This window comes from Myotis myotis, unplaced genomic scaffold (assembly GCF_014108235.1).
Source record: "Myotis myotis isolate mMyoMyo1 unplaced genomic scaffold, mMyoMyo1.p scaffold_m19_p_8, whole genome shotgun sequence".
Lineage (NCBI taxonomy): Eukaryota > Metazoa > Chordata > Mammalia > Chiroptera > Vespertilionidae > Myotis > Myotis myotis.
This window is the reverse complement of record NW_023416390.1, coordinates 56,351,494-56,378,572: the sequence shown is the minus strand read 5'-3', so window position 1 is coordinate 56,378,572 and position 27,079 is coordinate 56,351,494. Positions and strand designations below refer to the sequence as shown.

The 27,079-nt window shown below is 41.0% G+C and overlaps 1 protein-coding gene across 11 annotated transcripts in view; it reads left to right on the top strand.

Moving 5' to 3' along the window:
• The window catches only part of TANC1 (tetratricopeptide repeat, ankyrin repeat and coiled-coil containing 1), a 246,155-nt gene that overhangs the window by 134,877 nt on the left and 84,199 nt on the right, over nucleotides 1-27,079 (top strand). For all 11 annotated transcript variants that reach the window (XM_036318717.1, XM_036318714.1, XM_036318716.1 and 8 more), the window contains one exon: nucleotides 20,065-20,169. In XM_036318717.1, the coding sequence (XP_036174610.1) occupies nucleotides 20,065-20,169 (105 nt within the window). The remainder of the gene's footprint in view (nucleotides 1-20,064; nucleotides 20,170-27,079) is intronic.

Sequence of the window (27,079 nt, the reverse complement as noted above, 5' to 3'; positions counted from 1 at the left end):
GGAAGTAGAAACATCACTGGGATTATTGTTGAGCTAGGACAGTGGTCGGCAAACTGCGTCTCGCAAGCTACATGCGGCTCTTTGGCCCCTTGAGTGTGGCTCTTCCACAAAATACCGGCTCTTCCACAAAATACCGACTTCTGCACATGGGCCACGAAGTTTCAATCGCACTGTACGTGCGCGCACACACGTGGTATTTTGTGGAAGAGCCACACTCAAGGGCCCAAAGAGTCGCATGTGGCTTGCAAGCCGTGGTTTGCGGACCACAGAGCTAGGAGTTTATTGCACTCACAGTGCTGCAGACACGCACACATACTTGAAAACCTTTGTCAACGTCTATCTTAATGGCACCTGCTAGAAGGAGCGTGGCTGCATTTTGATACACTGTTTTCCCACTAGATTTAAGCACCTTTTGATAATGGATGTTGAATTACATCCACCCATCAGCGGATGACCAGTTTTTCCCCTCTCACCGCCTTGTTTTCATTTCTCCTTCCCTAGAATTGCCGTCTGAATTTCCCAGACCCACCCGTCTTTGCATGTGGATGAGGTCACATTAGCAGTAATAACGCAGGTTGCGGGACACAAGGCCCCAGGCCCTTGTTAAAGAAGTTTCTGGCCGTCCCCGGGGTTATGTCACCTGTGCTCATGACCAGGGCGGCTGCTGCGACCGCTGGTGCACATCTATCCTGGAGCCCTGCCCGCATCAGCTCCCAGTGCCCAGGCATGTGTGTCGGGAGCCTCCTGCGGCCCTTTGCCACTCCCTGGAGTAGAGCCGGCTCAAGCAGCGTTTTAGGTTTTACTTACAGCCCCTCCCCTGTTCCCCTAGGACCGTGGTCGGCAAACTGCGGCTCTCGAGCCACATGCGGCTCTTTGGCCCCTTGAGTGTGGCTCTTCCTAAGCCTTAGGAGTACCCTAATTAAGTTAATAACAATGTCTCTACCTATATAGTTTAAGTTTAAAAAATTTGGCTCTCAAAAGAAATTGCATCATTTACTGTTGATATTTGGCTCTGTTGACTAATGAGTTTGCCGACCACTGTCCTAGGAGAAATCCAAGTGATGGACAGGCAACACACTGTGCTTGGAATTGTCCTCTTCTTGAGTTGAGAAGTTTTGACTGGGTCAGGTCATCGTCTGGCTCCTTCCCTCAAAGAGAAACCTCTCAAAAGGCTCTCACCCCTCATGTAAATCCAGGGTTGTGGGCAGCCCCACCTGGTCACCCACCTGCTTCCACTCGGCAAGGGACACGGCTGCAGGGTGGGGGTTGTCAGCCCAGGTCTCTCTTATAGAGCATTAAGTTTTCCCCCTTCTGTCTCCTCCTTTCTCCCCCAATACTTTCTTTATGGGGTATATGAGGGAGAGGGGTCCAATTTAGAAGCCCAGGTATCATGCTCTTTAAAAATCCAAGTCTGGGATCTGGCAGTTTACCGGATTTACCATTTGGAAATGGCTATTGAATGACATTTGCATTGGTGATAAAGGTCCCCCCAACTCCCCCAAGGGCCTCTTACTCATCTCCTTTTCCTTTTTCTCTCCTTGTTGTGAACATTTCCCAGTGTGAAATGAAAACCTAGACCAGATAAAATTGACAGGAACCTTTACTGTGAAAGTTCAAGATGCTAAAAAACTCTAAAATGATTGATACCACACAGTATCGTTTTTCAGTCTCCAGATGTTGTGAGAAATGTAAGATCTGTTTTAAATGCAATAAACAGCCTCAGGTGTGCTCGTCCCAAATACTGCTTTCGTGTATATATAATTATTTTTAACTAAAACACTCAGGAATGAAAAGGAACCCCTGCCCTTCTCTCTCTCACTGCCTGGAGATAAAGCCCAGTTTGGTTTATTTCTGCCATCCCTTTAAAAAAAAAATTCCTTATATGGCAGTTTCTAAGCAGCAAGATAGTCAGCTGTGTGATTAAAATGTCAAAAAGCGTAGGAAAGCTGGCCACTCGGTAAGCTTGTTTACACAAAGGCTGGAGACTGAATGGGGAGAATGCGGTGCCTCCCAGGTCCTGCATGAAGTGATTAAGGGGGGAAGGCCGCGCCCCTTGCAGACTGACAGGCCCTCCTGCACAATGGGAGGAGCTGGCAGGAGCTCTTGGCATGCAAGCTGCACAAATGGGTACTTGTTTAAGCTATTTAGCACATTTTGTGTTTCTCTTCATCTTATGAGCGCTTTAACTTTGAGAGCCTCCTTCCGCAGAATCACATAGTAGAGAATTGGGGGTGGGGGTGAGGGGGGGGTGGAGAATGAGGGGAACTGGGGTGAAGAAAGGGATCCAAAGGTGCAATGAGGTGGATTTAATTTATGCTCAAGAATGGTTCCCGTTTACCTCAAACCTTGTAAACTGGTTAAGTTGGTGCTCCAGCCACAGCCCTAGACCCTGCTTAGACCCTGATGGGGGAAGGAGGGTCTTCCTTAGAGGCCCCGCCCAGTCCGCTGCCCAGGAGTGATGGGAGGTGCTGCAGTGTGGCAGGGCAGCCTGCTCGCTGCTAGGTGAGCTGATTTTCAAGCTAATACCTGACAGTCTTGCCTGGTTTTTAAGAGCCTCTTGCCTTAAAACATAGTCGTAACCTGAACACCATGCTTTTGGGGTAATGATTATGTGGATTTGCATTCTGATCAACTTGGGGAGATTAACCTGACAGCACCTGGTTTATGTAAAGGGGGCAGTTATTTTACTTTAAGGTAGCTCATGCTGGGGAATGTTGAGCATTTCATTTTAAACAGGAAGCTGTGTGAGGAAAGACACTGGCAGTGGTTCCCCCTGAGTCAGCGGGTGTTGGGGAGATGCGTTTTTCAGTTTTGATCACTGTTGAGTGAACCACACTCAGCATGGCCAGTGGTGAACCTGAGGAGGGGTGGTGAAGGATTAAAGAAAACAGACAAGAGCATATAGGTGGGGCCAGGTGGGACACTGTTCTCGGATGGAGAGGCAGTGCCACAGCCTGTAAGCTGAGTCTTTATTTTATAGTCAGATCCCATGAGGCAAAGCAAGAGCATGGTCAAGATGTTTACAATGTCCTCGCCAGTTTCTAATCTACTTAATTTCATGCACCTGAGGACTCTATCAGGTGCTTTGTTTTGGCAACACTTGCTTCACCTCCCGCAGCCCACATCACTCAGCCACCTGGGACCACAGGTTCGGACCATAAGGTCAAGCTTACAACCATAGCCTTTGGCTATAATTGTGCTGGGAGGTCTTCGCCCTCCAAGCTGGGACTTGCACGTGGTTTTGCCATGAGAGGACTGTGCCCTCTCATTAGTCCGAGGCTTGAACCTGTCCAAACGCTGTAGCCACTCTCCACATCTCCCCCTTTTTTTTGTTTTTAATCACTTCTATTTACATTATTCATCACAATCACTTGGACTTATAAGGATTATTCCAAAGTTAGGAATTGTCCAAAACTTTAAGCTATTACAATAAACATAAAAGTAAAAACTTGCTCCAGTTTACTTGGCATCAAAAGCTTTTGGCAAATTATGGAGCATAACCAAAACATCAAGAACAAAACTCTGGTTATTAACAAAACAACAACAAAATAATGTCAATGCAACCCAGCAACACGAGAGAAACCAAACCACAGATATATTAACATTCTCAGGACTATTTCCACAAAATGTAAGTTTCTTTTGCTGCTGGTGTATACCTACTCAGAGTCCTCAGCTTTGGCTGCGCAAGACTTTACAGAAGACTGGTAGCTAACCAACGCTAGCATAGCCAGAAACATGGCTGAAGGAGTAGCTTCCACTCCCTGCTTTTCTACCATCTGCTGGGGACTCAGTTATTAACTTATTCAGCTGACCCATGTTGGCACCTCAGCCCCTTGCGTAGCCTTCATTATCTTCTTCGGCATTGCGATCATCAGGGCAACTCTCAGTCTTTTGAACAGAGGGACAAGGAGCTTCTCTGGGTCCATCATGGTGGTGCACCCAAATATTTTGGGTGCAATACTCTGGCACCCAAATTGGCTGCACTGCTCCCTCTGGAAAGATACAAACATAACCTCTGCCCCACATCATTACCAGATCTGGTCTAAACCATTGTCCAAAAAAATATTTCTTTTAGAGAGAGTAGATCTTTGTGTCACCTCAGGTCTTGAGATGTCACAAAGCTGTCAGTTAACTTATTTTCTATCTTCTACTTTTCTTTCTTTCTTTTTTTTTTTTTTATTGCTTAAAGTATTACAAAGGGTATTACATATGTGTCCATTTTATCCCCCCGCCCTAGACAGTCCCCTAGCCTCCCCTATCCCCCAATGTCTTATGTCCACTGGTTATGCTTATATGCATGCATACAAGTCCTTTAGTTGATCTCTTACCCCCCTACCTCCTGCCCCCAACCCTCCCCGGCCTTCCTGCTGCAGTTTGACAATCTGTTTGAGGCAGCTCTGCCTCTGTATCTATTATTGTTCAAAAGTTTATAATGGTCTCTATTATCCATGAATGAGTGAGATCATGTGGTATTTTTCCTTCATTGACTGGCTTATTTCACTTAGCATAATGTTCTCCAGTTCCATCCATGATGTTGCAAATGGTAAGAGTTCCTTCCTTTTTAGAGCAGCATAGTATTCCATAGTGTAGATGTACCACAGTTTTCTAATCCATTCATCTACTGATGGACACTTAGGCTGTTTCCAGATCTTAGCTATGGTGAATTGTGCTGCTATGAACATGGGGGTGCATATATCCTTTCTGATTGGTGTTTCTGGTTTCTTGGGATATATTCCTAGAAGTGGGATCACAGGGTCAAATGGGAGTTCCATTTTCAGTTTTTTAAGGAAACTCCATACTGTCTTCCATAGTGGCTGCACCAGTCTGCATTCCCACCAGCAGTGCACAAGTGTTCCTTTTTCTCCACATCCTCTCCAGCACTTATCGTTTGTTGATTTGTTGATGATAGCCAGTCTGACAGGTGTGAGATGGTACCTCATTGTTGTTTTGATTTGCATCTCTCGGATGATTAGTGACTTTGAGCATGTTTTCATATGTCTCTTGGCTTTCTGAATGTCCTCTTTTGAAAGGTGTCTATTTAGGTCCTTTGCCCATTTTTTGATTGGATTGTTTATCTTCCTTTTGTTAAGTTGTATGAGTTCCCTATAAATTTTGGAGATTAGGCCCTTATCAGATATGACATTGGCAAATATGTTTTCCCACACAGTGGGTTTTCTCGTTGTTTTGTTGATGGTTTCTTTTGCTGTGCAGAAGCTTTTTATTTTGATGTAGTCCCATTTGTTCATTTTCTCTTTAGTTTCAAGTGCCCTAGGAGCTGTATCAGTGAAGAAATTGCTTCGGCATATGTCTGAGATTTTGTTGCCTTTGGATTCTTCTAAAATTTTTATGGTTTCCTGTCGTACGTTTAAGTCCTTTATCCATTTTGAGTTTATTTTTGTGTATGGTGTAAGTTGGTGGTCTAGTTTCATTTTCTTGCATATATCTGTCCAATTTTCCCAACACCATTTATTGAAGAGACTATCTTGGCTCCATTGTATGTTCTTGCCTCCTTTGTCAAATATTAATTGAGTATATTGGTTCGGGCCGATTTCTGGGCTCTCTATTCTATTCCATTGATCTATATGCCTATTCTTGTGCCAGTACCAGGCAGTTTTGAGAACAGTGGCTTTGTAATACAACTTGATATCTGGTATTGAGATCCCACCTACTTTGGTCTTTTTCAGGATTGCTGCAGCTATTCGGGGTCTTTTTTTATTCCAGATGAATTTTTGGAGAGTTCGTTCTAGATCTCTGAAGTATGCCGTTGGTATTTTAATGGGAAGTGCGTTGAATTTATAGATTGCTTTGGGTAGTATGGACATTTTAATGATGTTGATTCTACCAATCCATGAACACGGTATGTTCTTCCATCTGTTTATGTCTTCCTCTATCTCTTTTTTCAATGTCCTGTAGTTTTCTGAGTAGAGGTCTTTTACCTCTTTAGTTAAGTTTATTCCTAGGTAGCTTAATTTTTTTGGTGCGATGGTAAACGGGATTGTTTTTATAATCTCTCTTTCTGAAAGTTCACTATTGGTGTATAGAAATGCCTCGGATTTCTTGGGGTTAATTTTGTATCCTGCTACATTGCCAAATTCATGTATTAAGTCCAGTAGCTTTTTGATGGAGTCTCTAGGGTTTTGTATGTATAATATCATGTCGTCTGCAAATAAGGACAGTTTTACTTCCTCTTTTCCAATTTGGATGCCTTTTATTTCTTCTTCTTGCCGAATTGCAATGGCTAACACTTCCAGTACTATGTTGAACAGGAGTGGTGAGAGGGGGCATCCCTGTCTTGTTCCTGTTCTTAGGGGAAATGGTGTTAGTTTTTGTCCATTGAGTATGATGTTGGCTGTGGGCCTGTCATATATGGCTTTTATTATGTTGAGGTATGATCCTTCTACTCCCACCTTGCTGAGAGCTTTTATCAAAAATGGGTGTTGAATTTTGTCAAATGCTTTTTCTGCATCAATTGATATGACCATGTGTTTTTTTTCTTTCAATTTATTTATGTGATGTATCACGTTTATTGATTTGCGGATATTGTACCATCCTTGCATCCCTGGGATAAATCCTACTTGGTCATGGTGTATGATCTTTCTGATGTACTGCTGGATCCGATTTGCTAAGATTTTGTTGAGGATTTTGGCATCTATGTTCATGAGGGATATTGGCCTGTAATTCTCTTTCATTGTGTTGTCTTTACCTGGTTTTGGTATTAGGGTGATGCTGGCTTCATAGAATGAGCTTGGAAGTGTTCCTTCCTCTTGAATTTTTTGTAGTAGTCTGAGGAGGATAGGTTTTAGTTCTTCCTTGAATGTTTGGTAAAACTCCCCTGTGAAGCCGTCTGGTCCTGGGCTTTTGTTTGCTGGAAGCTTTTTGATGACTGCTTCAATTTCTTCCATAGTTATTGGCCTGTTGAGATTTTTAGATTCTTCCTGATTGAGTTTTGGAATGTTGTATTTTTCTAGGAATTTGTCCATTTCCTCCAGGTTGTCTAGTTTGTTGGAGTAGAGCTGTCCATAGTATTTTTTAACAATCATTTGTATTTCTGTGGGGTCTGTTGTTATTTCGCCTCTATCGTTTCTGATTTTGTTTATTTGGGTCCTCTCTCTTTGCTTCTTGGTGAGTCTGGCTAGAGGTTTGTCAATCTTGTTTATCCTTTCAAAGAACCAGCTCTTGGTTTCATTGATTTTCTGTATTGTTTTTTTGGTCTCTATGTCATTTATTTCTGCTCTAATCTTTATTATCTCCTTCCTTCTGCTCACTCTGGGGTTTTCTTGTTGCTCTCTTTCTAATTCTTTGAGTTGTAGAGTTAGATGATTTACTACCATTTTTTCTTGTTTTTTGAGATAGGCCTGTAGAGCTATAAACTTCCCTCTCAGGACTGCTTTCATTGTGTCCCATAGGTTTTGGATTGTTGTGTTTTCATTGTCATTAGTTTCCAGGATGTTTCGAATTTCTTCTTTGATTTCATTGGTAACCCAATCAATATTTAATAGCATGCTATTCAGCTTCCAGGTGTTTGAGTATTTTGGGTTGTTTTTATTGTAGTTTATTTCTAATATTATGCCATCGTGGTCTGCGAAGACGCTTTTTATGATTTCAGTTTTCTTGAATTTGGGGATACTTTGCTTGTGACCCAATATATGGTCTATTTTTGAATATGTCCCATGAGCACTTGAGAAGAACGTATATTCCCTGGCTTTGGGGTGAAGTGTTCTGAAGATGTCTATTAAGTCCATCTGATCTAGTGAGTCATTTAGGATTGCAGTATCTTTGCTGATTGTTTGTCTATAGGACTTATCCAGTGCTGTTAGTGGTGTATTAAAATCCCCTACTATGATTGTATTGTTGTCGATCTCTCCTTTGATATCTTCCAGGAGTTTTTTTATGAATTTGGGTGCTCCTGCATTGGGTGCATATATGTTTACCAGGGTTATATCTTCTTGTTGTATTGATCCCTTTAGTATTATGAAGTGGCCTTCCTTGTCTCTTGTTATGGCCTTCACTTTGAGGTCTATTTTGTCCGATATAAGTATTGCTACCCCAGCTTTCTTTTCCTTTCCATTTGCCTGAAAGATATTTTTCCATCCTTTCACTTTCAGTCTGTGTGAGTCCCTTCTAATGAGATGGGTTTCTTGTAGACAGCAGATGTATGGGTCATGTTTTTTTATCCATTCAGCCACTTGATGTCTTTTGTTTGGAGCATTTAGTCCGTTTACGTTTAAAGTTATTATTGAAAGGTACTTGTTTGTAGGCATTTCTGTTTTTGTGTGGCTGTTTTCTTTCTGAGCTTTTTATTTCTTATTTTTATACCAGTCCCTTTAGCATTCCTTGCATTGCTGGCTTGGTGGTGATAAACTCCCTTAGCCTTTTTTTGGCTGTGAAGCTTCTTATTTCCCCTTCAAGTTTGAATGATAGCCTTGCTGGATAGAGTATTCTTGGATTCAGTCCTTTGCTTTGCATCACTTTGTAAATTTCCGTCCATTCTTTTCTGGCCTGATGTGTTTCTGTTGAGAAATCATTTGACAATCTAATGGGAGATCCCTTGTATGTAACTTTCCGTCTCTCTCTTGCAGCCTGTAAGATTCTCTCTTTGTCCTGAACATTTGCCATGGTAATTATGATGTGTCTTGGTGTGGGTCTTTTTGGGGTCACCTTGTTTGGGACTCTCTGGGCTTGTGTGACTTTTTTCTTCCCCACCTCAGGGAAGTTTTCTGATATTATTTCTTCTAATAGGTTTTCTAATCCTTGTTCATCCTTCTGTTGATCTGGTACCCCTATTATTCGTATGTTGTTTCGTTTCATGTTGTCCCAAAGCTCCCTTAGGCTCTCCTCCTGTCTTTTCATTTTTTTCTCCAGTTGCAGTACAATTTGGGTGTGTTTTGCTTCCTTGTCTTCTAATTCACTAATTCGGTCCTCCGCTTCACCCAGTCTACTGTTGATGCTTTCAATGGAGTTTTTCATTGCAGCTATATCACTCTTCATTTCTTCTTGGGTCTTACTTAAGTTGTTGATTTTTTCATCTGTTTCTTCTAGCTTCTTCCATATATTATCGATTTTTTCATCTGTTTCGTCTTGCTTCTTGCAGAGGTTGTCAATTTTTTCCTCCATCCGGTTTATGCACTCTAGGACCCTTATTCTGAATTCTTTATCTGTCATGTTGCATGCCTCTGTATTACTTAGCTGCTTTTCTGGAGAGTCCTCCTTCTCTTTCCTTTGGGGGTTTCTTTGTCTACCCATGTTTGATCTCACTGACATATCTAGACGTTGAGTCGTTCAGTGGCTGCTCCCTTGGTGGCAGTGACTCCTTGGTCTGTGGTTGCTCTTCGGGTGGTTGCGGTAGCAGCTGCTCTTCAGTTGGCAGCAGCTCCTCTGGTGGGTGCTGTTCACAGCTGTGGTGGCTCTTCTGGCTGGTGGGGCGAGGTTTCACGTACAGCTGCTGTTCCTCAGCAGAGGGTGTGGTGCTCAGGAGGTTGCTGTTGCTTGGATCTGCTGCGTTGATTTAAAGGCACAAAATACAACACAACAAGGCACCACGTACCAGGCACTATACACAAATATATTCACGATATTAATAACCCCAAATAAAGGTGACCACCTGAATTAAGAGAATTAGGGGATAAGGAAGAAGGAAGAGAAAAAGATAAAAGAGAAAAAAGAAAAGAAAAGTAGGGACCAAAAAAAGGAGTGCAAAAATGAAATTGGGAAAAAGGAGGGGGGAAAATAAAAGCGAGATAAGAAAAGAAAAGAAAAAAAAAGAGCGAAAAGAGAGAATGAAGTGGAAGAGGGGAAGAGACTTTTTTATATGAGGAGAATACGCCTATAGAACAGCCATTAATCCTAACAAATTCCAGCAACAGCTCCCTGGAGATGAATGCAAACTAGAAACAACCAATAATATAACGATGAAAATAGAATGGAGAACACTAATCCCAAAATAAAATAAAGAGAAAATAAAATGGCACTTTAAAAAAAAAATGGTAAAATGGTAGCAGTAATAATACTGGTTAAAAATAAGAAGGTAGTAATTAAAAGGGTAAAATCAGGTGATGGAAAAAAGAAGAGAAAATAAAAAAGAAGAAAAGAAAAAAAAATAAAAAAAATAAAAAAAAAATAAAAAAAAATTAAAAAAAATTGGTTTCTTAGTTAAAAGGTGAAAAAAGAAAAAAAAAATATTGCAGTAGTGAAGGTCCTTCGGTTCTTCTATTCTTCAGTGTGGCTCGCCTTAGACCTGCCAGGTATTCAGGAGGGTGTTGAGTTTCCCTGCGATACACTGTTCCTCTGTGTTGTAAACCACAGTCCTTATTTTAAAGCAAGCCGCATTTGTTTCCCAGACTGCCTTATTTTGTGTTTAGCAAAGAGTCAGTTTGTGGGTCAGCCTCTGGGTGGCAGTGCTCTGGGGTTGGCCTCTGAGGCTATAGGGCCTCTCTGTCCAGTGGGAGTTCACTGCCCAGAGCTTGCTGCGTAAGAGTTACCAGTGCTGTGTTATTGCTGGGATTCTATCTTCTACTTTTCTACTTAATCTATATCTTCCTTGGACAAAACTTAAGAAATTTAAGAATTTGACTACGCTTCTTTGAGCATTGTTTTAGAGATCCCTTTCCTGAGATCCTGAATTTCCCATGTTTTACACCCAGCTGCTATCAAACCTACCTTACTTTTGCTCTCTGCATGTACTTCACTGGAGCGTCCTTTCACCTTACAATTATAATTCCCCCATACTCAGGCCCCACATTGGGTGCCATATGAACTGCCCTCAGCACAGCCAGTGGTGAACCTGAGAAGGGGCGGTGAAGGATTAAAGAAAACAGGCAAGAGAATATAGGTGGGGCTAGGTGGGTCACTGTTCTTGGATGGAGAGACAGTGTCATAGCCTGTAAGCTGAGTCTTTATTTTATAGTCAGATCCCACGAGGCAAAGCAAGGGTGTGGTCAAGATGTTTACAATGTTCTTGCGAGTTTCGAATCTACTTAATTTCATGCACCTGAGAACTCTATCAAGCTTTAGTTTGGCAGCACTTGCCCTCTTATTAGTCCGAGGCTTGAACATGTCCAAACTCTGTAGCTGCTCTCCACAGTTGAGCACTTCACCAGGAATGTGGCCACTTCATTTAGGGGGAGTTTTTCATCTCAGTGGTATAGGAAGTAATTGTCATTGTGGTTTAATAGATGACAGTTAAAGTGTAAGATCAGTGCCTCCTGATTACAGTGGCCTCCACTTGTCCCAATTCTGAGGTCAGTCTGCTCATCTGACCACCCCAGGGACTCTTTGTCAGTAGCCCTTCATGGAGTGGATGCAGTTGCTTGTCTCATTCTGGGGAACATTCCTCCTGTTTTCTGTGATTCCTCAGAGTTCCTTTTCTAAACCTGTTCTGTTGGCTGTCTTTAAGGGTAGGGTCTTTCCTGGACTGTCTGGTGATCCTAGTCTCTATGTACTAGTAAGTGTGAGGTGCTAAAATGCTGATTGAAAAGGGCAGGTGTATATTGAGTGCAGGCTATAGGTAGAGTAATTGACTGGTCAGGGACCTGCCATTTTTTTTTTTTTTTAATTTATGGGGGGCGGGGGGGCACAAGTTGTTTTCCATTTATTTATGCATTCGTTGGTTGATTCTTTTTTTAAGTTCATTTTTATTGTCTGTGTCCATGGGCTATGCCTATATGCATATAAATTATTTGGTTTATCTCTGTCCATCCCTGCCTGTCCCCTCCTCCTCCCCTTCCCCCTGAGATCTGTCAGTCTGTTCCCTGCTTCCATGTCTCTGGACCTATTTGTTCATCAGTTTATTTTGTTCATTTGATTCCACATATAAGTACAGTCATGTGATATTTTTCTTTCTCTGACTGGCTTATTTCGTTTAGCATAATAATCTCCAGGTTCATCCATGCTGTCTCAAAGGATAAGAGATCCTTCTTTTTTACTGCTGCATAGTATTCCATTATGTAAATGTACCACAGCTTTTTCATCCACTCATCTACGGATTGTTTCCAGATCTTAGCTATTGTAGATAACACTGCTATGAACATAGGGGTGCATATGTTTTTTTCTGATCGGTGATTCAGGATTCTTAGGATATTTTCCCAGAAGTTGGATCACTGCAGTTCCATTTTTTATTTTTTTAGGAATCTCCATACTGTTTTTCACAGTGGCTGCAGCAGTCTGCATTCCCATATCCCAGCAGTGTACTAGGGTTCCCTTTACCCCACATCCTCGCCAAAACTTGCTGTTTGTTGGATTGTTGCTGGTAGACATTCTGAAAGATGTGAGGTGATATTTTATTGTGGTTTTATTTGCATCTCTCTGATGATTAGTGACATTGAGCATTTTTTTCATGGCTCTTGGCCATCTGCATGTTTTATTTGGAGAAGTGTCTATTAAGGTCTCTTGCCCAGCTTTTAATTGGATTGTTTGTCTTCCTTTTGTTGAGTTCTATGAGTTCTTTATATATTTTGAAAATTAACCCCTTATTAGATGTATCACTAGCAAATACATTTTCCCATACAGTGAGTTCCCTTTTAATTTTGAGGATGGTTTCTTTTGCTGTGCAGAAGCTTTTTAGTTTGATGTAGTCTTAATTGTTTATTTTTTCCTGTGTTTCTTTTGCCCTAGAAGATGTATTGGTGAAAATTCTCCTACATGAGATGTCTGAGATTTTACTGCTGATGTTTTCTAAGATTTTTATGTTTTCACGGCTTACATTTAAGTCTTTTATCTATTTTAAGTTTATTCTTGTGTATTGTGTAAGTAGATGGCATAGTTTCATTTTTTGCATGTACCTGTACAGATTTCCCAGCACCATGTATTGAAGAGACTGTCTTTACTCCATTATATGCTTTTGCCTCCTTTGTCAAATATTAATTGACCATATTGGCGTGGATCAATTTCTGGGGTCCCTGTTCTATTCCATTGACTTATATGCCTGCTTTTGTGCTTGTACCAGGCTGTTTTGGTTACAATGGCTTTGATATACGATATTGTGATCCCTCCAACTTTGTTCTTCTTTCTCAAGATTGCTGCTACTGTTCGGTGTCCTTTTAGGTTCCATATAAATTCTTGGAATATTTGTTCTAGATCTGCGAAGTATGCTGATACATGTTTCTTTGGGTAGTATGAACATCTTAATGATGTTAATTCTTCCAATCCGTGAACACAGTATTTTCTTCCACTTGTTTGTATCTTCCTTTGTTGTTTCTCCTCCTCCTCCTCCTCCCCTCCCCCCCTCCCCCTCTCTCCCTCCCCCTCCCCCTCCCCCTCCTCCTTCTTCTTCTTTTTAACGTCTTATAGTTTTCTGAGTATAGGTCTTTTACCTTCTTGGTTAAATTTATTCCTAGTTCCTTATATTTTTCATTGCAATGGTAAATGGGACTGTTTTCTTAGTTTCTTTCTGAGAGTTCATTATTGGTATATAAAAATGCCACTGATTTCTGGATATTAATTTTGTTCCTGCTACTTTGCCAAATTCATTTATTAAATCTAGTAGTTTTTTGGTGGAGTCTTTAGGGTTTTCTATGTATAATATCATGCTATATGCAAATAATGACAGTTTTAATTCCTTCTTTCCAATTTGGGTGCCTTTTATTTTTTCTTCTTTTGTGATTGCTATTGCTAGGACTTCTAGTACTAGGTTGAATAAGAGTGGTGAAAGTGGACATCCTTGTCTTGTTCCTGTTTTTTAAGGGAAACTCTTTCAGTTTTTGCCCATTGAGTATGATGTTGGCTGTAGGTTTGTCATATATGGCCATTACTATGTTGAGGTATGTTCCCACTATTCCCACTTTCCTGAGAGTTTTTATTAAGAATGGGTGCTGGATTTTGTCAAATGCTTTTTCTGTATCAATTAATATGATAATGTGATTCTTAAAATTATGTTTCTGTTAATTTTAGAAAGGAAGGGGGAGTGAGGGAGAGAAGGAGGGAGGGAGGGGGAAAGAGAGAGAGAGGGAGAAAGAAAGGGAGAGAGAGAGAGAGAGAGAGAGAGAGAGAGAGAGAGAGAGAGAGAGAGAGAGAAACATCGATGTGAGAGAGAAACATCATCGATTACCTTGTATATGTGTCCCAACCGGGGATTGAACCTGCAACCTGGGCATGTGCCCTGACTGGGAATTGTACCAGTGACCTTTTGGTGCATGGGACAGTGCTCAACCAATTGAACCACAGCATCCAGGATTGATCATGTGATTTTTATCCTTCATTGTATTTATGTGCTAGATAACATGTATTGATTTGCGAATATTGTACCAACCTTGCATCCTAGAATAAACCCCACTTGGTCATGGTGTATTGTTGGATCCGATTTGCTGATATTTTGTTGAGAATTTTAGCATCTATGTTCATCATGCTATTCGCCTGTAATTTCTTTCTTTATAGTGTCTTTATCTGATTTTGGATTTAGGATAATGCTGGCCTTGTAAAAAAATTTGGAACTCTTCCATCTTCTTGAGGTTTTTAGAATAATTTGAGGAGGATAGTTGTTAGTTCTTCTTTGAATGTTTGGTAAATCTCACCCGTAAATCTATCTGGTCCAGGACTTTTGTTTGTTGGGAGTTTTTTTTAATTTTTTTATTACTTCTTCAATTTCATTAGTTGTTATTGGCCTATTCAGATTTTCTGAGTCTTCCTGAGTCAGTCTTGGAATTCTATGTTTCTAGGAATTTGTTCATTTCACCCAGGTTGTCCAGTTTGTTGGCATATAGTTGCTCATAGTATTTTCTCACAATCCTTTATATTTCCGTACTGTCAGTTATTACTTCATCTCTTTCACTTCTGATTTTATTTATTTGGGTCCTCTCTCTTTATTTCTTGATGAGTCTGGCTAAAGGTTCATCAATCTTTATTTTTTTAAAGAACCAGCTCTTGGTTTCATTGATCTTTTCTATTTTATTTATTTTATTTTTTTTTTAGTCTCTATGTTATTTATTTTTGCTTTGATCTTTAGGCCTGTAACACTGTGAACTTCTCTCTCAGGACTATTTTTGCTGTGTCCCATAAACTTTGTGTTGTTGTGTGTTCATTTTCATTTGTTTTCAGGAAGCTTTTTATTTCAACCTTGATCTCATTGGTAACTCATTCATTGTTTAATAACACACTATTTAGCTTCTATGTGTTTGCATGCCTTTGAGTGTTTTCATTGTACCTGATTTCTAGCTTCATGCTGATGTGATCTAAGAAGATACCTGATATGATTTCAGTCTTCTTAAACTCTACATAGTGTAGAGACTTGTTCTGTGTCCTAACATGTGGTCTGTCTTTGAGAATGTTCCATGTGCACTTGAGAAGAATGTATATTCTGCAGCTTTGGGATGAAATGTTCTGCAAATATCAAATCCATCTTATCTAGTGTATTGTTTAAGGGTGCTGTTTCCTTGTTGATTCATGGGTGATTCTTCTATGTGCCCTGTCCAGAGATCAAACCGGAAACCTTGGTGTATCCGGGCAATGCTGTAATCAACTGAGCTACCTCACCAGGATAGGACCTGTCATTTCCTGGCATGTCCCCAACTGTGATTATTTATAGGTCTTTTCTCTTGTTGAGTTTCCCCAGAGAGGAATCCTTTAGTTTCTTCTTGCTGTGGTGGGCTAGCTTGTTGTTGGTGTTTTTATAACTAAGAGGGAGCATGCGTCCACATTGGACCCACCAATCTGCATTTAGAATTTTTCCTTAATCTGTTATTTAGTGTAGCACTCAAGAGTTCAGCTCTTGAGTCTCCATTGTCTTAGTTTTCAACCTTTTCAGAGAAAAACTCAGTCTCCAGGATGATGGAAGGGATGCTCCTGGTTTGGAGTGTGTGTGTGTGTTGTGGGGGGGGGGGGTGAGGGCGTAAATAGATTTTCAACGCATTGTTGTGTGTTTGACCCCACCTGTGCCCCTGCCTTCAGAGGTGTCTCCTGTCTGAAACTGATTTCTCCTGTCTCCCTCCCAGCACTCACCTTTTCTAGTCGGCTCCATCCACTGCTCCTTGGCAATCTGTTTCCATCTTTCAGAAGTTTGGTTTCTGGCCTGTGGTTGTCTCCTTTCCCCATTGGTCTCTCTCAAATCCCTTTACTGCAACTTTAATGATATTTTAAAAGGCAGAGAAGGCAAACAAGGGTTCATCTGCTATGTTTAATGGAAAGTGCACACAAATTCTCTAATGAGCAATCTAGAGGGGGATGAATAAACCCCTGTGGTTATAAACTTACCTTGTTTTATAGTGTTTGAGGCCCTGCTTTTTGTAAAAAGCTTCTTAAATAAAAGGACCATGTTGGAGAGCCGTTGTTTATATTCACCTCATAATACTTCAAATCCTAGTAAAAGTTAGAGGGGATCAGAGACAAGTAAGCATGACTGTTAAGCCAAGGTCCATGGACGATTGGATGGTGGGAGGTTCCACCTCCTTGGCCTTTTCTATAAATGCAGATTTAATCTGGATTTCCTACTTTTATAAGTGCTAAGGGAGGGTTAATATGTGGGCTTCACACCTGCACAGACCCCAGAACCGTTGGTATTTCTGCTTTGCCATGTCTGGGCCATGAGCAGATTAACTGGTTGGAGCCTCAATTTCCTGAACTAAAAATGGGGGAAATAGTGCTTTTCTCCCTAAGTTATTAGGTTTGAATGAATTAATGTTTGCAAGTGCTTAGTCTTGTGTGACCACGTAGGACACATCTTATTTAGTATATTCTAGGTCTCCTTTTGTATCTTGCATCGCTGCTCACTGTGGTCAGCCTAGAGGCTCTTGATACCCTCACTCCTCCTCAGTGTTGAGTAATTATTATAGTTAGCGGTTGGTCCCTGAACAGAACACAGTTCAGACAATTAAATGGGTGGGCGTGAATGCTTTCTGAAGGCACTGCGTGACATTGGGGTTCAGTGTTCCAGCCGTTCATAATGACCATTGTATGCTCATTGCACATAACCCACATTTTAAGAAAGTACTTACTATTAGAGAATATTTTTGAAGACGTATGGGGTAGGTAGATTGGAGCCAGGAAGTAGATCTTTTTAGATCTGCTGTTACTATACCCTGAAGAGTTAAAGTGAGCAGAAACTTACAGGTAACTCTTGTGTAAGTGGCATGGTTGCTCACGGGGGCAATTCGAATAATCAGGCAATAATAATAAAGTTCATTATCTCTCCTAAGTACTTTAAATAGAAAAGAGCAGATGACCAGAGAGAAATACATCTGTGATCTCTTTACCGTAGGGAATAAGTCCCAAACCAAACATGAAGAAAGATTCTCATATTTGTCCTGGTTCCGTTTTCTACCTGCCCTGTTTGGGCCCTTCCCAGTTTCTGGGCTCTCCACAGCAAATATCTTAGTTTCTTAGTTTCCTAGTTTGCCCTTTCCCCTGTCTTTCCCTCCACACATATTCCTATATAGATATGTGTATGTCTTAGATAAAATCTGAATTGTGCTTTGTATTCTGTTATGAAGCCTGTATCATCCACCTATATTGTGAGCATATTCTCCCTCTTCCCCCATAACCATTCCATTTTAACCTTTCAGCAATCCCTTTCTGACATGGACAGATATTCCTTAGAGAAGAATTCCAAGTAATACATGTAAAGAAATGAAGAAAGGATAAAATCACCATTGGAGCACCTCAGGAATAAATGCTGCAGGCGGCACCACAAATGAGTGCTGAAGTTAGCTCAGAGTACCTCCCCCAAAACACTTACTAATTACTGTGGTTTTTTTAAAACAAATATCCAAAAATTCCTTGACATTCTTTCCTCTGGGAGGTGGACCTTAATTCTCCTCTCCTCTGAGTGTGGCCTGAACTTAGTGACTCACTTAGAAGGAGCAGAGGAAAGAAAAAGACAACTGAAAACCTTAGAGTGAGAGACCTGATAGACCTCCCTAAGTGATCGTGGTTATTTCACCAGTAAAAGTCATGTTGAAATCATGAGGTATCACAATAAGATGTGATGCGGGGGGCATGCCGCCCCTGTGGTGTTCTTCCAAAAGCCTATCGCCCAAGTCTAAGCACAAGAAAACATCAGACAAATCCAAATTGAGGGAAATAGTGTAAAATACCAACCAGTAGGCTTCAAAATAGTCAAGGTCATGAGAAACAAGGAAAGACTGAGGAATTGCCAGGAAGAGAAAGGAGGGAGACAGGATGACTAAGCACCACGGAATGCAGTGGAATCTCAGATTGGATCCTGGAGGAGAAAAAGGTTTCAGAAACCACGGTGTCCAAAGTTGGAAATAATATCCCTATTTGCTAGTACCATGCATTTCTTTGATAACGTAGTTTTTTTGTTTGTTTGTTTTGTTTTTTAAGAGGTGGTACATTATATAGCTGTCGGGGCATTGGATTATTTTTATGGTGGTAGAGATGCTTTTGCAGGAAACCTTTAGATGGCAGCATATCTCACCATAAACCTCATTCGGAACAGAATTTCTCAGATGTGTAAGATGTTTGACACGGGAGGATGCTCAGAATTGGGCTGACTCATCCCTTCAGTGTGTGGTGATGGAGCTGAGGCCCCCAGGGGGTCAGGACCTTGGCTCAGGGCTGAGCCGCTGGGAGAGCTGTGGACCCCTGTCTGGCCCTCTTCCCACCACCCTTCCTCTTGACCTGTGTGAAATGTTTCCTGGCTCTGTGGCCTTGTTAAAAGCCCATGTTCAGCATCAGACAATCAAGGAAAATGAGAGTCCAGTGAGATTTGGGACCAAAATGTAATATGATGTTTCAAAGCAGCAGACAAAATAGGTAATCTTTTTGGGGGGTAAGCAGATTTATTTAGATACAATTCTCATAGCATACAATTCACTCATTAAAGTGTATACTACAGCAATTTCTAGCATAGTCACAGGTTGTGCAACCATCAGCACACCCTAATTTTAGAACATTTTTATCACCCTAGAAAGAAGTCCCATACCCGTAAGCCAACACTCCATAAGTCTGCATATCTCCCAGCCTCTGGCAACCATTCATATTTTGTCTCTTATTAATTTGTCTCTTCCAGACATTCATATGAATGTAATCATATAGTATGTGGTCTTTGGCGACTGGCTTTTTTCAGTTAGCATAATGTTTTCAGGTTTCACCCATGTTATGGCATGCCTGAATCAGAACTCCATTCCTTTTTATTGCCCAATAATATTCCAGTGTGTGGATATATAACATCTTGTCATCAGTTGATGGACATTTGGCTGTTATGAATAATGCAACTAGGAACATTCACGCACAAATTTTTGTGGGAATGTACATGCACATAGAAGTGGAATTGTTGGGTCAATTGATAACTCTTTGTTTAACCCTTTTGAGGAACTCCCAAACTATTTTCCAGAGTGGCTGCTGTGCATGGCCCTAGCAACGTGGGAGGGTTCCATTTAGTCTTAGAAGAATTCCAGATTTCCCGATAAGTTGGGGTTGCGGGAGAAGGGAGAGATTTGACTCTGAAGCTCTCTTGTATCTCTGACTCACACACCAGACTGGCTGCTGCGCCTGTGTGCAGGCAGCCGTGTCAGCTGCCAAGAAAGCAGTCGTCTTCTCTGCCCCACACAGTTGCCATGCGTCACAGCCTGATAAAATGCCTGCATTCTGAGGCTGCTCGGAGTGTGTTGATATTACAGGCTGGCTTTGCAATCCTTGCCTCCTGACTTCGGAGCGACCAAGCCACCCAATCATCTTTGTCCCAGTTGGAGAAAAATTCCAAAGATAAAACCCTTCGCCACGAGCTGTCCAGGTTTGAACATGTCAAAATCACTTGCTTGACACACACCGAGGACAGCTGTAGGGACGTCACCGCAGAAGAGCAGCTTGGTTTCTGTCCAAGTTTACATTCTCAAAACTGACCTTACCCACTTCTTCTTTGGCAGCCCAGGCTGGACATTCCCGTGTCTGTACTGAGATGACTGTGTGTGCGTGTGTGTGTGTGTGTGCGCGCGCGCGCGCGTGTGTGTGTGTGTGTGTGTGTGTGTGTGTGTGCGCGCGCGCGCGCGCGCGCTCAAGGGAGGGGAGAGGGCTGGCTCTTCCTTTAGGCATGTTTGGGTCCTGGTGAGGACACACACTGCACATGCTGAGCTTTGCATCTGGAAAAAATTAGCCACACTCAGATCTTTCCCACTACAGGTCCCGTCAGGAAGCCCAAGTATGTGGAAAGCCCCAGAGTGCCTGGAGATGCAGTTATAATCCCGTTCAGAGACGTGTCCCAGCCAACAGAGCCTAATGAGAATGGTAAGAATCTGTTTTCAATGATCCCTCCCCCTCCAGCCCCCCAAAGATTGTATGTAAGGACATTTCATTTCTGAGTGAAACTTGAGTGCCTCTTGCAGGAATGCTTTTACTAAACTGAATGTGTTTAGGAGAGTTTTTTTTCCCCCTCAGCTAGTTACAGAGGTCTGTTCCACTAATGTGCATTCTTGGAATTACTAGTGTGTGCATAGTGTAGGGATAGCTGAGTGGGTACATATGCAGTGTTTAAGGGTTCACTCTTATTTCCTCTCAAGTTTGACCTCCCGGCAAGGGGGGATATGGAAAAGCAGCCATGAGAATGCTTCCAAGACGTTGTTTTGTTTTTTAGTACTCCATCGTTTTAGAATATTCAACAATAGGCTTTCACTGGACAGCTGAAACTTTAGCTGCATGAAGCTTCTAATAATTAGCTTACTTAAAACCATTTGGTAGCTTTTGAAAGCTTATTTCTTAACATCTAAAGTTTTTCTTTAGGGGAATATAGAAGTGGGCCAAAAAAACTCCACACACCCAAAAAACCCAAACTAATTGAAACCTTTTCAAGAAGACATTTTATATTTTGCTTTCCCCCCCATATCTGGAAATATGTGTAACAGGCATTAAAAACTTAGAGCACTTCATACATGTATTAATAATTTTTTTATTTTTTTAAATCAATTTAAGAATTTACCCCTTTGTTCCTTTCTTGGGGTAGGGGGTTGCCCAACTGACAGCTCTTTGGTATTTAATTTGTGTTTTGAATTTACATCCTATTTTCCTAAATAAACATGTTAAGGAACCCTGGCCTACGTAGATAACCTGTTTTATCCTCAATGTGAGCACAAGCTCATGTAGTAATGCTGAAAGAGACAGGAAAACACGTCCATATTTGCACTTAGAAATATCTGGCACCCTGCTCTCCTAAGTTGTGGGGTGTGGGCATACAGCCTCTTTATGTTCTAACCACCAGGTGTGTGTTCTCTGTTTCTGCATTTTGTGTGATGGGTAGTGGGTGGGAACATGGAGTGGGGTGGTGGTGCTGAAAATAAAGCTAAAAATGAATTGAGAGAGGAGGGATTGGCAAAAAAATGAAAATTGGGAAGAGGAGTTTGGGATGGTGGATGAGATGGGGCCAGGAGCTGGGCACGTGGGACAGGGAAGAGGAGGTAGAGTGTGTGGTTTGGCATGAGAAATTCCACCCTTTTTCCTCTGGCCAGGCACCTAGTCATTAGGCGTAGGTAGGAGGTTCACACTCGGATTTGTGCTGAGGGACAGGCAGGGTAGTGCGGTGATGAAGACAGGAGAGTCCATGGTGGTATCTGGTTAGGATGGCCATCCTACATACATGAGGACCCTCTTCGTTGTGAATTCATATGTTCAGCGTGTCCGTGTGTTGATCTGATCTCATTTATGTTCTGAGTGTTGAATGGAAAAATAAAACACTGTTTCTTTAAAGTAAGTATCAGTCATCTTCCCATTTCAGAATAAGCCTGCCACCTTTTGCCCTCATTCCCACCCCAAAAGTCTTTGTAATCCTGGGTGGTTATGTCCCTTGCATTTTGGCTGGCCTAGCCTCCATTATATAACCTCTTCCTCCCTGATGGAGAGTATTGTTGAGTTCCTGTCTAGGGTTTATTACTTCTGCTAGAGTGAGAATGGGGGAGAAATTTAGGATTTTTATTGGGCAAAGAAAAGAGTTTATAAATAGCTTCTATTGTCAACTTCCCTCCTCTTGCTCAAGGCAGAATTGGCTGTCTTTCTGGGGGTGAGGAGGCATTCTTATGCTTGGCGCCAGCTGAGCTGAATTCAAGTGTAGTGATTGATATTGCTGGAGTTGCCTGTAGTTTTCATGAGCACTCACTGCTAAGACTTAAGCTCTTGGATTTGACATCATTCTCCAGGGGATCTGAAATTATGACATACCTGGGCTGTGAATAAGGATAAGAAGTTTCCAGAAGTTTTGCATAGAATTAAAAAACAAGGATACGTTTTCTCTATTTTAGGTGTTTGGAAAAGGGGTATTGTTCGTGTTTGTGGGCACATGGTCGTTTTGTGGTTAGTCATGGTGTTGGTGGAAGACCAAGCAGAGTTAACTGTTAGGTGAGGAGGAGGTGGTTGCCTAACAGAATCCAAGTTGACAGAGAGTCAAGGATGGTGTGTTTTGTAATTCCCATGGAATCCTTTAAATTTCAATGGGATTAAGTTTGACATATTAACATGTACATTTTATGTCCAGGTCATTGAACCTGCCGGAGAGGCTGGGCTGAATTAAAGCTAATTGAGTTTGAGTTTGACCCAAGCATGTACAGATCCACTTCTAGGGATTCATTTCATCACTTAAGTTTTCGTTTAAATCTTGGGCTTATGCTTTCCATATTTCCTTGGGGCATTTTTTTTTTTTTTTAAATCTCTAAGACATTTTTCCAGGTGCTGTCAATAATAGCATCTCAGTCTTCACCAGACTAACAAACTCTATGAAAATAGCTCCTAGCAAAGTGCTTTCAAAATTTCACATAGACTCATGAAATATCTTCCTAAATGTGCTTCCTAAATGTTTGCCATACCCTCTCCAGGCTAGCTGCCTTGCTTTATGGTCATGTAGCTCCATAAATTCTTGATTCTTGGCTTTCTGTGTAAAATTTAAATCAAAGTAAAATAAAATCAATGAGTACTTTGAAATTATTAATTTATAAGTAATTACAGTTACATATAAGTTGCATATTTTAGCCACCTGGGAAGTGGTTATATGGACAGATGAACATTTTTTTTAATGCAAGCAAAGAACCTGTTAAAAGTTTGAATTCATCTGGAGACATCTTTAGGGAAAGACATTCTACTTTATTCAATGTTTTAAAATATTTTTGAAGAACAGCATTTTCTACTCGGCAAAAAAGAGTGAGTTAATGAGGTCCTAAAACAAAATACAATCCCTCTTTTCCTATCAAATGGCTCTGTCACACAGAATGAGTTCTTCACAAATAAGCCTTCTATCGTAAAGCAACATATTGTTTAGGGGGAAAATGTCATTTACCCACAAAATAATACCATTGCCTTAAGGGCAAGTAAAAAACCAGATAAGTTAGAGAGGATTACTAAGTTACAATAGGATTCACAGCTGTGTTTCTTTAAATTAAGGGCAACCATAATCCATTTAGGTCGGCTTCAATCTGTCATTAGCTACTTGAGCAAGCTTTGATGGGGAGGGGTGAGAAAGTTTTAGTCTTATGAGTCATTGCTCGGTGAAGATCAATCTCAAAATATGATTAAACATTTTTTTCTGGCATTCTGGTTAGCAAGTAAAACTGACACATACAAAACAGCAGAATCATTAAATGCCAAACTCTCTTATTGGGAGGTGTGGGTCTTTTTTAGATCTATGTTTAAGTTAATATCGATGCCTTATGTTTTTGGTTATTTTTTTCAGGCATTTAAAAAGATGTAGAGAATGAAAAGGGTGTAAAAACTAATGGCATTTGTCTACCCACTCCTCAGGTAAACAAATAAAACATAACTGTTTTCTCCAGATCTTATTCTTCCTTTCCCAAGCGATAACCTAGCTCCTGCTATTGATTTTCAGCTTCTTCTTAGAATGGTAATGGACTATTTGATGAATAATCAAGTAAAGTTTTATTAAACTAAAGTACAGAGAGGGGACACACCTGGTATGTGTGTGGTGAAGAGAGACTAGAGGTAGAATATCCATTCATTCTCTACTTCCTTAAATAAATATTAATTACATTCCTATGCTGTGAAAAGCTCTATGTTGGATGCTATTTGAGACGGGTTATCAAGCATAGGTCTTTTCTTCACAGAGGCTTAGAGTCTGATTGCGGATTAAAGGCCCTGTGTTCAGAGTGATTATCATGCGAGGGGGGAAGTAGTGTTGACTGATTCCAGCTGTGTGATGAATCGGATGCACATGAAGGCACCAGGAAACACTTAATTGGTTGGACCTATGCCTTAAGATTTACCTGGCATCGGATAGAATGAGGCAGGAAGCAGACTAGGATCAGAGAAAGGCTGTAAAGTGAGAAAATAAGATCTCAAATTGGAACAGGATCAGGGAAGAAGAGGTGATGAATAGGAAGATTCATGAGAAATTGCAAGGGCCAGGAGCTCTTAGAGGCAAAGATGATGACTTCCAGGCTTTTTATTTACTTATTTTAAATCTTTATTGTTGAAAGTATTACATATGCCCCCCCCCCTTGTCCTCCCATTGACCTCTTCTCGCTCACCCCTGCCCACTTGCAGGCTTTGAGAGTACGTTTAGAGCAGTGGAGGAGAGGAAACGATCCATTTCAGTTTGAGTTCAGTTCCAGGCATGTTCAGTTGGAGGTGCTGGTGGAGCATTTAGGTAAAAGTGTCCAATGAACAGTTGGAAAACCAAACTGGTGCTCAAGAAAGAGCTCAGGATGTCAACTGGGCAGCCATTGTTTAGAGGAGATCAGATATGTTAGACTAAGGACAAGGTCATTGAGAGAAGAGGACTGAGGAGCACCAGCGAAGGGGCAGGAGGAGAACCCGTGAAACCACACATATCCTGGAACCATGGATTTTCCCTCTGTGTGTCTTTCGTGGTGGCCGCTGCTTGCCCCTTGCAGGACAGTATTTGTAAGGTCAAAATATACAGGAATAACAAAAGAGGAGGTGGACTGTTCTAAAAACCTATTACTGTGCTTAACAGGGATGTTTGAGGAGAGTTGTGAAAGTGAATGAGTTTGAGTTGTAGGTAGGTGATAAGGAAGTGGAATTGGTGGGGCACGACCCCTGTTTCTATCCCAAGGAGTTGAGAAGGTAAGGGAAGATGAGAGATCAGTGATTAGGGTGAGGAGTGTGTGAGACTATGGCTTATTCATTTTTTAATATATTTTTATTGATTTTAGAGAGGAAAGGAGAGGGAGAGGGAGAGAGAAACATCAATGATGAGAGAGAATCATTGACTGACTGCCTCCAGCATGCCCCCCACACTGGGGATCGAGCCTGAAATCTGGGTATATGCCCCGAGGGGGAATAGAACTGTGACCTCCTGATTCATAGGTTGACCCACATCGGCTGGGACAGCTTATTCATTTATTTTTAAGAAAAGAGAGAATTTAATACAGTTGGACACTTAAGTCAGAGGTTCTCAAAGTGTGTGTAGGCTGCGGACTTCTAGGTGTTCCTTGTAGGGATCCATAAGGTCAAAACTCATTTCATAATAACACTAAGGAGGAGGAGATTTCTTTTGTGAGGAGATTTGCAGTGCTGGTGTAAAGAATCATTGGTAAAACTCCTGATGCCTTAGTTCATGCCAAGGTAGGGACACCTGCTATTTTAGGGCCACACAGGATCTTTTCCACCACCACTCACTTGGATCAAAAATAATTCACCGAAGAATGTCTTGGTGAAAGACTAAAAATAACGAATGTTATTAAATCTTGACCCTTGAGTACTCATCAGTTTAATATTCTGTGCGGATGAAATGAGGTTTGCCTGCTAGAAGAGGCTGGTTGTCCCCAGGAAAAGTACTGGTGTGACTGTTTGCATTGCAAGCTGAACAGCCTGCCTGCCTTCCCTCCTTCCTTCCTTCCTTCCTTCCTTCCTTCCTTCCTTCCTTCCTTCCTTCCTTCCTTCCTTCCTTCCATCCATCCATCCATCCATCCATCCATCCATCCATCCATCAGTTTTACTTGAAAGAATGACCAACAAACCATGCTTATTCAGAATTTGGTATTTGACACACATTTTCTCTAAAAGGCACAAAATGAATATGTTGCTTCAATTAAAAAAAAAAAAAAAACATGACAGGATTAGTTGCCAATGGTAAAATTTGACCTTTCACGTGAAAATTATATTTTGGGGCATTTACATCTGTCACATTGAGATTGACGGCTTTCTAAGACTTTTTTTAAAGTTTATTTTTAATAAAAATCGTATGTATTTAAGGTCTACAGCATGGTTAGTGTATATATATATATATATATATATATATATATATACACACACACACACATAGTGAAATGATTACTGTAGTCAAATTATCATATATTCTGACACAGTTACCATTTTTTATTATGTGGAGAGCAGCTAAAATCTACTCCATTAACAAATTTTCATGATTCAATACATTATTATTAACTGTAGTCACCATGCCATACATTAGATCTCTAGACTTACTCATCCTGCATAAATTTTTAGACTTTAACTAACATCTCTCACCTGATTTCTCTTCCCTGCCCCTAGTAATCACTGCTCTGCTTCTATGTGTTTGACGTTTTTCAGATTCCACATAAGAGATCATGCAGTTTTATCTTTATGTATCTGACTTATTTCACTTAGCAGAATCCCCTCTAGTTCCATTCATGTTGTCACAGGTGGCAGGCCTTCCTTCTTTTTTATGGCCATATACTATTACATTATATACAGGGGTGGGCAAAATTAGGTTAAATTACCACCCGTCATTACCTAAAGGATAAATCATAAGAGTGTGCGATAATGAAAATAATAATAATAAGACAAAAGTACAAATAAACAATACAAAAGTTCAATAATACAAAAATAAACTGTTTTGCATACTCACAATTGTAAACCTACTTTTGCCTACCCTGTATATGTGCCACAATTTATTTAGTCATCCATCCTTAGACAGCTAGTTACATTGTTTTCTTCCTTTTTTTATTGTTTAAAATATTACATCTGTCTCCTTCCCCCGCCACCCCCCCATTGACCACCAACCACTCCCACCCCAAAGGGCAAGCCCCCACTGCCCCAGTGTCTGTGTCCATTGGTTATGCTTATATGCATGCATACAAGTCCTTTGGTTGATCTCTGACCCCCACCCCCTTCCCTGCCCCTTGTCTCTGGATCTATTTTTGTTCATCAGTTTATGTTGATCATTATATCCCACATATGAGTGAGATCATGTGATATTTAT